This window comes from Macaca fascicularis, chromosome 3 (genome assembly GCF_037993035.2).
Source record: "Macaca fascicularis isolate 582-1 chromosome 3, T2T-MFA8v1.1".
In the NCBI taxonomy this organism is placed as follows: Eukaryota; Metazoa; Chordata; class Mammalia; order Primates; family Cercopithecidae; genus Macaca; species Macaca fascicularis.
In genome coordinates, this window is record NC_088377.1 from 5538394 (window position 1) to 5551753 (window position 13360).

Here is a 13360-nt window from a genome sequence, read left to right on the forward strand (position 1 = left end):
AAGAGGGATGATGTCGGGGGCTGAGGCGGGGAGTCGGAGTGGAGGGAGCGTGGGGGAGAAGGGGAGGCCAAGCCCCTCCTCCACTGTCTCCCTGTGAGGTTTTTGGTGAATCATCCCGCCTCTGGGTGTCTTGCCTCCAGCTTCTGATGTTGGAAGTTCATCCACCAAGAGCTCCGTGTTTGTGGCTCTGAGATACTGAGTCCTTCTTCTCTCCCAGACCTCTTAACAGTCCGTGGCAATGGACGGCATTTGTGGGGACTTTGAGACAATCTTCCATGTTCTATGAAAAAGGACACCGAGTAGAAAAAGTGATTTCTCATCCAAATTATGACTCCAAGACCAAGAACAATGACATTGCGCTGATGAAGCTGCATACGCCTCTGACTTTCAACGGTACACGTGGCTCAGGCTTGGCAAGCAAGTTGGCAGAATCTTAAGGAGATGTTGATTGGAAATGACACTTGTGCTGTGCCAAATGGAAGGGAGGCATTTGCGTTGAGCGAGGGTGGTGTGCAGTGGGTGGCCAGTGGGAGAGGCTCACAGAGGCTAAGAGCACCTGCCGCATTTTGGGGGAGGCAGCAGCCACCACATCTGTTCTGTACTGTACTGAGTGGTGATGATTCGAGCCAGGGGTGGAAAAGGCTAGAACAGGGCTTTCCCACTGCAGCACTCTTGACATCTGAGGTGGTTCTCTGTTCTGGGGCTCTCTTGTGCCTTGTAGGATGTTTAGCAGCGTCCCCAGCCTCTACCCACTGGAGGCCAGCAGCTCCCGAGTTGTGACAACCAGTGTTGTCTGCTGACATTGCCAAACATCCCCTTTGAGGCAAAGTCACTTCTAGTTGAGAACTACTATTGAGATGTGTAAAGATCCTTGATTTTTAAAGATACATTTTAAAACCAAGTTGCTTAATTCAGGACAAACATGCTTTCTCTTAGCCTCTTATTCGGTCCCACTCTGGTCCATCCAACGGTCTGGAATGTTCTAGGCCCGTGTGGATAGAGAAGCAGCAAAACCTCAGCCCTCCCTACAACGTGTCTGTATTCACACTGGGAAATGGTTCACATATAGAAGAGCGAACACATGAGCAACGGCGTGGTGCCTCTGGGGCGAAAGCTGACTCCATCGGCTTTTTGGCTGTTGCCTCCTGTGTGTCCTTCCCCTCTTGGTCACCTGGAGTGTGTAATTTTAGAAGCAGAGCTAGCAAATAATTCCTCTTATAGCAGAGTTAGCAAATAATTCTACTTATAAGTAGCATAACTTCTTGCCTGCCAGAAGGAGGGGTCTGGCAAGGGGAGAAAGTGAAAATGTGGGACTTGTTGGGATGCAGGGTCCTCTGGGCAGGGTGGCCGGGGTGCCAGGCCCAGCAGCCTGCATGTGGGAAGGCCAGGTGGAGACATAGCCTGAGGCCTTGGGTGATACTAGCCTGGCTCACTGTGTTTTCTCTTCTTAAAACAGAGGTGGTGAAACCAGTATGTCTGCCCAACCCAGGCATGATGCTGGAGCCGGAACAGCACTGCTGGATTTCTGGGTGGGGGGCCACCCAGGAGAAAGGTGAGGCTCCTGGGCATGTAGGACTGCAGGGCCCACAGATGGAGCATTGGGTTCGGAAGTGGGAGGTCCAGGTTTTAATCCCAGTTCTACTACTCAATGATTGGATGACTTTGGGTGATTCCCCCAGTCCTTGTGCCTCAGTTTCTCCATCTGCTAAATGGGAGAAATCCTGCCCACTCTACCTAATACACTGTGTTCTTATTACGATCACACGGAGCAGCATGTGGAATGGCTTTTGAAGTATCTGGGTCATACGAGTTTAGAGGTGCAGGATCTCCTGTGTTGCACCCATTGTGAGCTTGGAGCTGCCCTGGAGATCCCACCAAGGCCTCCATGGCTGAGTGACAGGGGCTTGGTGAGGACGGGCATCCTGGACCTGTGGTGGCCACATCTAAACCTGTCCTCTGCCCTGATAATCACAGAGAGAGGCTCTCTCGGCCCCCTTCAGTTGCAGTCTGCGTTTCTCTCTGACAGTCTTTCAAATGAAGGGAGCCTGGCTGCTTCATTTTTATGGAGGGTTGGAAGAGCTTAGTGGCAGGCAAAGGTTCATTTTACATATGTTTACATCCTTCTCAAAAGCGTCTAGGCCATACAGACAGCAAATCCGTTCAAACAGGGGAAAGTACAAAGGTTGGGTGATTTGGGGGGAGCATCAGGGAAGGTAGTGGGGGGCATCCTGGCTCCTCATTAGCAGAAACTTACTGCAGTGAAGCCACAAGCTGGGCAAAAGGCCTCATGGAATCCAAGATGAAGGGAATAGCGACAAATATGTGTGCACACCTCACCTAGTGCGGGCTGAGTGCTACTCAGGTGCCGGGAATGCAGAAGTGAACAGAGTAAGACAAACATCTCTGCTGTCAGGAGCTTTACCTCTCTTGTGGATGTGGGGGCCGGGGGCGGGGGGCAGGTGTGGTCAGACAGAAGACAAACAACTGAGCGAGGTACTTCCAAATATCTGAGGGTGTGGAGCAAGGTCCCGGCTACTTTGAAGGGGTGGTCAGGGAAGGCTTCTCGGAAGAGGTGGCATTTGAGCTGAGACTCAAATGGCAGAAATGTGTACACATCAAAAAGGCTAGTGCATGTATCTTAAGGTGTGGTCAAGGGGCCAAGGAGGTGGGCTGGGGCCAGATTGCATAGGTCCTTGTGGATTATGGTGAAGACACCAGCTTCTCGTCTGCTTGAGGTAGCGAGATCGTGAGCCAGGGAGTGCCATGATCTGGCAGCTGTGCGGGGAGTGGGGATGAATAGATGGAGATGAGGATCATGGTGACGAGTCCATTGCTGTGGTTCCCTGAGACAGGAAGGCAGCTCATAGCAGAGCGTGGGCATGGTTGTGGAGAGATGAGGGTACATTTGGGCTAGAGCCACCAGACTTGCTGATGGGTTGCACGTCTGTGGGAGAGAGAGTGAGAAGTCAGGGACGATGGCTTTCTGCTCTGTGACTGAAGTCCCAGGGTGGCGGGTGGTGCCATCTTCCAAGCCAGGGAATATTAGTTGGTGAGATTTGGGGTGGGAGAAGGTGTGATGGAGGGTTCTGGTTTTGCACATTAAGCCCACGGTGCCCAGAAGATACCCAAGGGGAGGCGAAGCGAGAGTGGGAAATGCAGAGGTAGCAAGTGCAGGCCGTGTCTTGAGAAGCTCTCATGTGCAGGGGAGCCAAGAAGCAGGCAGCCTAGGGAGGGTTGTGTGTGCTCCAGAAGGGTGTGTGCGTGCCAGAGGGGAAACGGGAGCCTGTGTCCTGGGTAGTGTTCAGTGAGGAGCGGCAAATTGGTTTGGCAGAACCAAGCCTTTGGTGAATAAGAGGGGGATTCCACGGCACTGATAGAGCCCTGTGGTTTCAGAACTGGGAAGTTCTTTCCCTGAAGCTGAACTCCAGAGCTGCACTCAGCACAGGCACTGCCAGTTGTAAGAAGAATCCAGGTTTCCCAGGAGAGGGCTTGGTGCTAGGATGAGCTGACGGGGGCAGGGCTGGAGAGAGAGCTGTGACCATCTGTGTAGTGTGTGTGCGGGTCTCAGGGAGGGAAGTGTGCTCTCCCTGCGAGAGCTGCTGGCAACACTGTGAGCTCAACAAGTCTCCCTGTCCTTAGGGAAGACCTCAGACGTGCTGAACGCTGCCATGGTGCCTCTCATTGAGCCGCGGAGATGCAACAACAAATACGTCTACGACGGCCTGATCACACCAGCCATGATCTGTGCCGGCTTCCTGCAGGGGACCGTTGATTCTTGCCAGGTAATTCAACATGTTTATTCTACCTTTGACCCTTACCAGATCCTACTGAACCCCTCATGAGAGAGAGGGCATTCTTGGGGTCAGCAGAGCCTCCGCAGTGACATGGAGCCAGCTCGGGGCAGTCATGGGAAGTGATGGCCACAAACAGTGTGAACACTTCTGGTGGCAGAAGCAAGTACAAACAGCAAATCACACGCGCCCTCTGAAAAACTGGTATTTGGTAAAAGTGCCAGTGGAACAGAAACAAGTATTTAGACTATTTTAAATTATGAACAGCAATTTATTTGGTAACTATCAGCTTGTACAGATTAAAATTCAGGGTGGGGGCTGTCTCTTTGGGGGTTACATCTTTGTGACCGTCACCCTTTGATGGTGGAGACTTGAAGCCCACACAGTCACTCGTAACTCACACCGCAACACACACCCCCACCTCCTCTAGGCCTGGTCAGTGGTGTGCAGTGGATTGTGATTTTTCTGCTCTCTGTACCTTGCCGTGTCCCCCAGGGTGACAGTGGAGGGCCTCTGGTCACTTTGAAGAACGATGTCTGGTGGCTGATCGGGGATACAAGCTGGGGATCTGGCTGTGCCCAAGCTAACAGACCAGGAGTGTACGGGAATGTGACCGTCTTCACGGACTGGATTTATCGACAAATGAGGGTAACTATCCTGTCCTCCTTCTAACTATTCTCTGATTCCTCAAGCCAAAGCCAGACATCTGTTAGGCACGGTTCTACTGCCGGAAGCTGACTGCTGACCACTGGTCAGCATGAAACAAACCCCGCTTACTCCAGCCACGGCCCCGTCCCCCTGGTGTCCACCCATTGCTCATTGCCTCTCACTGACTTCACTTGCATATTTCCCCTGGTGCTTGGATGAAAAGTGCTGGGGCTCGGCTTGTGTACTCTTTCGTGCTCTGCCGACCACACTTAGTTCTGGCTCAGCTGACTCAGTTATTCCACCCAGGCCACCTTGCATCAAACTTTTTTTTTTTTTTTTTGAGATGGAGTCTCACTCTGTTGCCCAGGCTGGAGTGCAGTGGCACGATTTCAACTCACAGCAACCTTTGCCTCCTGGGTTCAGGTGTTTCTCCTGCCTCAGCCTCCCGAGTAGCTGGGATTACAGGCACCTGTCACCACGCCCAGCTACTTTTTGTATTTTTAGTAGAGATGGGGTTTCTCCGTGTTGGCCAGGCTGGTCTCGAAGCCCTGACCTCAGGTGATCCACCCACCTCTGCCTCCCAAAGTGATAGGATTACAGGCGTGAACCACCACGCCTGGCCTCACATGAAGTTTTTTATTTATAGAGAGCAGAGGGAAGAACCGACTGTGCCCATCCTTTTCTGGGGCTGAGTGGCCCCTGGGCAGCCCCCAAGGTTAGGAAGTGCAGGAGCAGCCAGGGTTCTCTGATGCCCCAGACTCAAGCACGAGGGAAGGTCCCAGGGGTTCCCTGTGAACCTCATGGACGTCTCTGTTTAGCAGAGCCCTGGCCTTGGGCATTGCCCGGATAGAGGTTGAGAACCAGATCTTCTCATCTCCAGGGCCTCAGACTATAGTTTTCTCAGATGGCTATGCTTTCCAGGGCCGGGCTACTAGTGGAAGAAAATGCTCTATTCTGTGTCCTCTCAAGTCTCCCAGATGCCCAGTCTGTTGAAGGAGGAGCAGAACCAGGGGGCATTTCCCGCTAAGGCCCGACCTGTGTCTCCTTCAGATGACACACAGGACTCAGGGCCTTCCCGTGACCATGGGGCCCAGCTTGGCCTCGCCTGGCACAGGGCCCAGTGCTGGAAACAGATGACCCCAGGGGAGGCAGGGCAGGAGGGAAGCTGGCAGGGCTGGGACGGTCAGCCAGGCTGAGGGGCGGACTCATGCCAGGATGGAGCTAGCAAATGAGCCGGGTATGTTTGGCGGCTGCAGGTGGGTCTGTGTGGCTGTGCGGGGAGGGAAGGGCTGTGTGGCAGGAGAGCAGCTGGGGGAAGCCCAGACTCTGCTGAAAAGATGTCCCTCGGGCTGGCCTGCACATATGCTGCCTGCTCCTCCAGGAGCTCCTGCCCCACCATGCTCAGCCTAACTCTGACCTCCATGCTGGAGAGAAAAATGATCCTTTGTGCTATTAAGCCTTGCTTATTTGGTTTCTAAGTGCTTCATGTGAACCTAGAGGAAAAAAACTATTTCCCACCTTTGTTTGTCTTAAGAAAATAATACTTTTTTTTTTTCCTATTTGAACAGGCAGATGACTAATCCTCATGGTCTTTGTCCTTGACGTCGTTCTACGAGAAAACAAAGCGGCTGGTTTTGCTTCCCCGTGCGTGATTTACAGATGATTCAGAGGTCACTTCATTTTTATTAAACAGTGAACTTGCCTGGCTTTGGCACTCTCTGCCATTCTGTGTAGTCTGCAGTGGCTCCACTGCCCAGCCTGTTCTCCTTAACCCCTTGTCCACAAGGGGTGATGGCCGGCTGGTTGTGGACAATGGTGGTCAAGTGTGAAGGAGAGGGGTGGAGGCTGCCCCATTGAGATCTTCCTTTTGAGTCCTTTCCAGGGGCCACTTTCGGATGAGCATGGAGCTGCTGCCTCTCCGCTGCTGGACTTGAGATGGAAAAGGAGAGACGTGGAAAGGGAGACAGCCAGGTGGCACCTGCAGCGGCTGCCCTCTGGGGCCACTTGGGTAGTGTCCCCAGCCTAGTTCTCCACAGGGGGTTTTGGATGATTGGTTCTTAGTGCCTTAGCAGCCCCGGATGGTGGCTGGAAATAAAGGGACCAGCCCTTCATGGGTGATGACGTGGTAGTCACTTGTAAGGGCAACAGAAACATTTTTGTTTTTACAGGGTGAGAATGTAGACAGTGCCCTTGGTGCAAGGGAAGCAATTGCACAGGCACTTGCCCTGAGCACTCCTGGTGCAGGTCTCCACCTGCACATTGGGTGGGGCTCCCTGGAGATTGCACATGCCCCTTGGTCCTGGCAGGGGGCCAAGTCTGGCACCACGTTGGCCTCTTCAGGCCTACTAGTCACTGGAAATTGAGGTCCATGGGGGAAATCAAGGATGCTCAGTTTTAGGTACACTGTTTCCAAGTTATGTTTCTACACATTGCTACCTCAATGCTCCTGGAATCTTAGCATTTGATGTCTCCAAGTAGTCCACCTACATTTAACTCTTTGAAACTATCATCTTTTTGCCAAGTTTGAGTGGTGGCCTATTTGAGATACTTTGACAAAATGATTGGCTTCTGACTTTATGTTCTATAAATGAATGTGCTGAAGGAAAGTGCCCATGGTGGCGGTGAAGAAGAGAAAGATGTGTTTTGTTTTGGACTCTCTGTGGTTCCTTCCAATGCCGTGGGTTTCCAACCAGGGGAAGGGTCCCTCTTGTATTACCAAGTGCCATAACCATGAGCACTACTCTAGCATGGTTCTGCCTCTTGGCCAAGCAGGCTGGTTTGCAAGAATGAAATGAATGATTCTACTGCTAGGACTTAACCTTGAAATGGAAGGTCATGCAATCCCATTTGCAGGATCTGTCTGTGCACGTGCCTCTGTAGAGAGCAGCATTCCCAGGCACCTTGGAAACAGGTGGCACTATAAGGTGCCTGCTCCCCAAGACACATCCTAAAAGGTGTTATAATGGTGAAAACGTCTTCCTTCTTTATTGCCCCTTTTTATTTATGTGAGCAACCATTTGTCTTTTTTGTATCTTTTTTAAACTGTAAAGTTCAATTGTGAAAATGAATATCATGCAAATAAATTATGCAATTTTTTTCAAAGTAATTACTGCATCTTTGAAGTTCTGCCTGGTGAGTAGGACAAGCCTCCATTTCCTTGTAAGGGGGTGATGTTGAGGCTGCTGGTCAGAGGACCAAGGTGAGGCAAGGTCGGTCTTGGCGCTCCTCTGGTTGGTGCCCTCAGTTCCTGAAGCCTGTCCTGTTGGAGAGGTCCCTCAAATGACTCATTATTATTCTGTTAGTCTGTTGCCATGCTCCTAATAAAGACATACCCAAGACTACAATTTATAAAAGAAAGAAGTTTGTTGGATTTACAATTCCACATGACTGGGGAGGCCTCACAATCATGGCAGAAAGCAAGGAGGAGCAAGTCACATCTCATGTGGGTGGCAGCAGGCAAAGAGAGAGTTTGTGCACAGAAACTCCCATGTTTAAAACCATCAAATCTCGTGAGACTCATTCACTATCCCAAGAACAGCACAGGGAAGACCTGCCCCCATGATTCAATCATCTCCTACCAGGTCCCCCCCACAACACCTGGGAATTATGGGAGCTACAAGATGAGATTTGGGTGGGGACACAGAGCCAAACCATATCATTCTGCCCCTACAGTCCCCAAATCTCATATCTTTACATTTTCAAAATGAGTCAGGCCTTCCCAACAGTCCCCCAAAGTCTCAACTCATTTCAGTATTAACTCAAAAGTCCAGAGTCTCATCCAACACAAGGCAAGTCGCTTCTGTCTATGAGCCTGTGAAATCAAAAGCAAGTTAATTACTTCCTAGATATAATGGGGTAAATACAGGCATTGGGTAAATACAGCCATTCCAAATGGGAGAAATTGGCCAAAATAAAGGGGGCTGCAGGCCCTTTGCAAGTCCAGAATCCAGCAGGCCAGTCAAATCTTAGAATGCCAAAATGACCTCCTTTGACTCCATCTGTCATATCCAGGTCATGCTGATGCAAGAGGTGGGTTCCCATGGTCTTGGGCAGCTCCATCTCTGATTTTGCAAGATATAGCCTCCTTCCTGGCTGCACCATGGGCTGGTGTTGAGTGTCTGCAGCTTTTCCAGGCACATAGTGCAAGCTGTCAGTGAATCTACCATTCTGGGGTCTGGAGGATGGTGGCCCTCTTCTCACAGCTCTACTAGGCAGTGACCCAGTAGGGACTGTGTAGTGGCTCCAACCCCACATTTCCCTTCTGCACTGCCCTAGCAGAGGTTCTCCATGAGGGCCCCACCCTGCAGCAAACTTCTACCTGGGCATCCATGCATTTCCATACATCTTCTGAAATCTGAGCAAAAGTTCCCAAACCTCAGTTTGTGCACTGGCAGGCTCAACACCATGTGGAAGCTGCCAAGGCTTAAGGCTTGTGACCTCTGAAGCCACAGCCCAAGCTGTACGTTGGCCCCTTTTAGCCATGGCTATAGTGGCCAGGATGCAGGGCATCAAGTCCCTAGGGTGCACACAGAACAAGGACCCTGGGCCTGGCCCAGGCCCATGAAACCACTTTTTCCTCCTAGGCCTCTGGGTCTGTGATGGGAGGGGCTTCTGTGAAGACCTCTGACATGCCCTGGAGATACTTTCCCCATTGTCTTGGGGATTAACATTCAGCTCCTCATTACTTATGCAAATTTCTGCAGCTGACTTGAATTTCTACTCGGAAAATGGGATTTTCTTTTCTATTGCATTGTCAGGCTGCAAATTTTCCAAACTCTTATGCTGTTTCCCTTTTGAAACTGAATGCCTTTAACAGCACCCAAGTCTCTACTTGAATGATTTGCTGCTTAGAAATTTCTTATGCCAAATAGCCTATATCATCTCTCTCAAGTTCAAAGTTCCACAAATCTCTAGGGCCGGGGCAAAATGCCCCCAGTCTCTTTGCTAAAATATAACAAGAGTAACCTTTGCTCCAGTTACCAGCAAGTTCCTCATCTCTATCTGAGACCACCTCAGCCTGAATTTCATTGTCCATATCATTATCAGCATTTTTGTCAAAGCCATTCAAAAGGCCAGGTGTGGTGACTCACCCCTGTACTCCCAGGATTTTGGGAGGCCAAGGCAGGCAGACCACCTGAGGTCAAAAGTTCAAGACCAGCCTGGCCAACATGGTGAAACCCCATCTGTACAAAAATACAAAAATTAGCCAGGCATGATGGTGGGTGCCCGTAGTCTACTGTAAACTACTAAGGAGGCTGAGGCAGGAGAATCGCTTGAACCTGGGAGGTGGAGGTTCCAGCGAGCTGAGACTGTGCCAGTATACTCCAGCCTAGGCAAGAGAGTGAGACTCCGTCCTTATGTTCCCTCCTCCAGACCCGATTTTCCTGCCTCACTTACAGGGCAGACCACAGAAGCTGGAGAGCAGGCTCTGATCCCAGCACTGTCCGTCATGGGTGGGAATGGAGGGATGGGTGGGGAGGGGCAGTTCCATCGCTTGCCTGAGCCCAGGGCCCCTCTAAGTGCAGGAAGGAATCACACAAAGCGGTCTCCAGGGCTCTCTCCAAGTTCTGACCACTGGGACCCCTCCCCTCTCCACTCTCAATGACTAGTTAGGACAGGCCTGGGGGATCACCACACATGTTCATTTTGGCCGAAAGGAACGTCCTTGCGGGCACCTTGGGGCATCCCCAGCAGGTTCACTCCCCTGGGGAAATTGAAATTGCTGTTCTCTGGGACACACATTGTCAGCTTTCTTCATCCTTTCTGGTTATCACTAGCAAAATTCTAACAACAGCAAAATAGAATCCTGTGCAACACTTTGACGCCTCCGACTCTGTTTCCAGTGCAGCAGAACCTTAAGGCAGGTGGAAGACTAACTTGGGTGGTGGTGGAAGGAAGGGACGTTTTGTAGTGGAGAAGTTTCCCAGGCCTGCCACAAGAGGGCACCCGCCTCATGGAAGGGCCGGCCTGTCTGACTCACCAACACAGCAGAGGACCTGGGCCACCTCCACTGCAAGAACGCATGCCTAGTATTGAATTAAGAATGCTTGGACCCGGCCGGGCGTGGTGGCTCAAGCCTATAATCCCAGCACTTTGGGAGGCCGTGGCGGGTGGATCATGAGGTCAGGAGATCGAGACCATCCTGGCTAACACAATAAAATCCTGACTCTACTACAAATACAAAAAACTAGCTGGGCATGGTGACATGTGCCTATAGTCCCAGCTACTTGGGAGGCTGAGGCAGGAGAATTGCTTGAACCTGGGAGGCAGAGGTTGCAGTGAGCCGAGATTACGCCACTGCACTCCAGTCTGGGCGAGACTCTGTCTCAAAAAAAAAAAAAAAAAAAAAGAATGCCTGGACTCGCCCAGCCTTACTCTTGCAAACCTGTGTGTGTGCTGGTGTCGTCTCTCCCTTAAGCATGAGTCAAAATGATCAGCCTCTGCTAACTCAGTAGCTCAAGTCAGCCTGCAGGTGCATGTCAGCACTTGGGGGAGCCATAAAGGTACTGCCCAGCGGCAGCTGCTGACCTGGGCTTGTGAAATGCCCACTGCTCTCCGGACATCCTCTCTTATAAATGAATTCTCAAACTTTCCAAAGAATTGAGAATTATAGAGTCCCAAGAGTCAGAAGAGATCTGGGATGGGGGGCAGTCCAGAGGGGAGAGGATTGAGTTGCTGGTCCAGCCCCCATCCCCAACCTGACAAGCAGCTGTGCAGCTTGGCCTGATGCCTCCACTGCCTGGGACCTCACAGCTCCTGAGGAAGCCATGCCATCCGGGGGCCCCCCTGTAGAAAGTACCCCCATTACCCACACTGATCACCTAGAATGTACCTCCCCAGAGGACATCGCACCTTGGTGCTCACACTTCATCTCTCTTGTTGCCTCTTGGCTTTCTCTTTCCTAGGCTCGGGCAATCCTGATCCTTCAACTCTCCCCTTAAGGGACACAGTGTTTGGTCCTCTCCTGCCCCATCCATCCAGTCCACTGTTCAATTTCCTGCCCTTGAGCCTGCCTTGGCCTCAGGGTGAGGAGGCCCAACAGCAGCACTGATTGGCAGCCATGGTTCTCAGGCTCAGGGCATAAGAGTGTGGCTTAGAGTCTCCCCCCACCAGGCTAGACCAAAGAGAACTTCAGTCGGGTTCTCCTCCAAGGTTAGTGTTCTGCCTTCTCTGCTTCCCAGACCACTCCCCCAGCCACAGCCTCTGCAGGTAAAGGCCCACTGGGAAACCTCTTTTTTCTGATATGGAGTCTTACTCTGTAGCCCAGACTGGAGTACAGTGGCACAATCTGGGCTCACTGCAACCTCCACCTCCTGGGTTCAAGCAATTCTCCTGTCTCCGCCTCCCGAGTAGCTGGGACTATAGACACATGCCACCACACCCAGCTAATTTTTGGATTTTTAGTACAGACGGGGTTTCACCATATTGGTCAGGCTAGTCCTGAACTCTTGGCCTCCCAAAGTGCTGGGATTACAGCGTGAGCCACCGCACCTGGCCTGGCAACCTCTTCTTGACTGGACCTTGTGCTTTTCAACTCCATGCTAGGTACCCAGTGACTCAACAAATTGGACACTTGATCAATGCACATTATTAACAGTTAGCACCGCTGGCTTCATATTGTTTCATTTTTTTTAAAGTGTGCTCCCCCATTTCCCTCCAGTCTGTAGGAAATCATCAGACCCTGTTCTTTTGCTCGCTCCTACCTGGCCCCGCCATGGAGGGCAGCTTTAGCGCCGACTGCTCCATTGCGTCCTACCTGCTAGTTTCAGGCTTCTCCCCAAAATACAAAACATGGCAGAGCCGTGTCCACTAGAAATAAGTTTATTACAAACGGAGGAGACAGGGCTCTGACAGGACTGACACACATGGCACTCATGCTCCTAAAACACTGGATTGGTGTAGGGACATTACAAACACCAGGAAATAAGCTTCTGTGATGCTCAGCCCATGTCAGCTCCTAAGAATACAGAGAAGGGGAAGAGCTGCCAGGCGGAGCAATTCTGAGGGCTGAAAATCCCTTTCCCAGTACAAAGACAGCATCCTTCATCCCCACCAGCTCATGTGCATCTGAGGGTGGGGCTTTGTCTTCATGCTGGAAACCAAACTGCTCTCACAGCTTCTTGCTAAATTGCCATGGGCTAATGGATAAGCAGAGACTGTGACTATCAAGTCTGACTACTGAGCACTCAAGTAGTCTGTTCAGTGGTTACCTGGGAACAGGGGCAGACGGTGTGAGTGTACCTCTACAGGGCTGGACAGAGCGTGGTTAGCCAGGGAACTGGGCGAGCCGGCGCCGAGCTTGCGTCAGCCGTGCAAGTCTCTCCTTCAGGAACTTCCGCTTGTCGCTGGTGTCGCTCCGCTCCTTCAGGAGCCAGCTATAGGTGTCCTTGTCCTGCAGGAGCTGCAGCATGGCCTTCTGAAGCTGCTGGCCATACGTCTGGAGCATGAAGAACTGGATGATCAAAGGGATGTGGCTGGAGATGCGCTTGCTGGCCTCCTGGAAGGAAAGAACAGTTCATGGGAGGGTGGAGGGGACACTGTGAGGAAGGGACTCTGACTTCACCATGTGCACATCAGCGGATCCAGATTCTCAATGAGGGACACCCTCGCGAGGCAAGGACCTTTCCCTGGGTTTCAAACCCACCAATCTCCTCCATGGTGGTGGCAAAGAGGAACAATGCACAGTGCAGAGAATGTCCCAGCTATGAGTCATATTCCCACCAGCTTTTCCTGACCATTAAATGGGTACCTCTGATGGAAGGGGGCAAAATATGCTCTATAAAGGTAAGCAGGCAGACAGTGCAAAAACTGCATTTCCAGACCAGCCTGGTCAATGTGGTGAAACCGCCTCTCTATTAAAAATACAAAAACTAGCCAGGTGTGGTGGCACGTGCCTGTAGTTCCAGCTACTCGGGAGGCTG

The 13360-nt window shown here is 51.5% G+C and overlaps 2 protein-coding genes across 9 annotated transcripts in view; one reads left to right on the forward strand and one right to left on the reverse strand.

The window, feature by feature from the left end:
• TMPRSS2 (transmembrane serine protease 2) overlaps positions 1–7545 on the forward strand; it is a 40382-nt gene extending 32837 nt beyond the window's left edge. For all 3 annotated transcript variants that reach the window (XM_074033982.1, XM_005548645.4, XM_005548643.5), the window contains exons 10-14: positions 218–393; positions 1457–1552; positions 3640–3782; positions 4287–4439; positions 6008–7545. In XM_074033982.1, the coding sequence (XP_073890083.1) occupies positions 218–393; positions 1457–1552; positions 3640–3782; positions 4287–4439; positions 6008–6019 (580 nt within the window). In that variant the 3' untranslated portion in view covers positions 6020–7545. The remainder of the gene's footprint in view (positions 1–217; positions 394–1456; positions 1553–3639; positions 3783–4286; positions 4440–6007) is intronic.
• Positions 7546–12244: 4699 nt separating this feature from the next.
• Positions 12245–13360, reverse strand: part of MX1 (MX dynamin like GTPase 1) — a 35409-nt gene continuing 34293 nt past the window's right edge. For all 6 annotated transcript variants that reach the window (XM_045389324.3, XM_074033981.1, XM_015446623.4 and 3 more), the window contains exon 16: positions 12245–12936. In XM_045389324.3, coding sequence (XP_045245259.1) covers positions 12706–12936 — 231 coding nt within the window. In that variant the 3' untranslated portion in view covers positions 12245–12705. The remainder of the gene's footprint in view (positions 12937–13360) is intronic.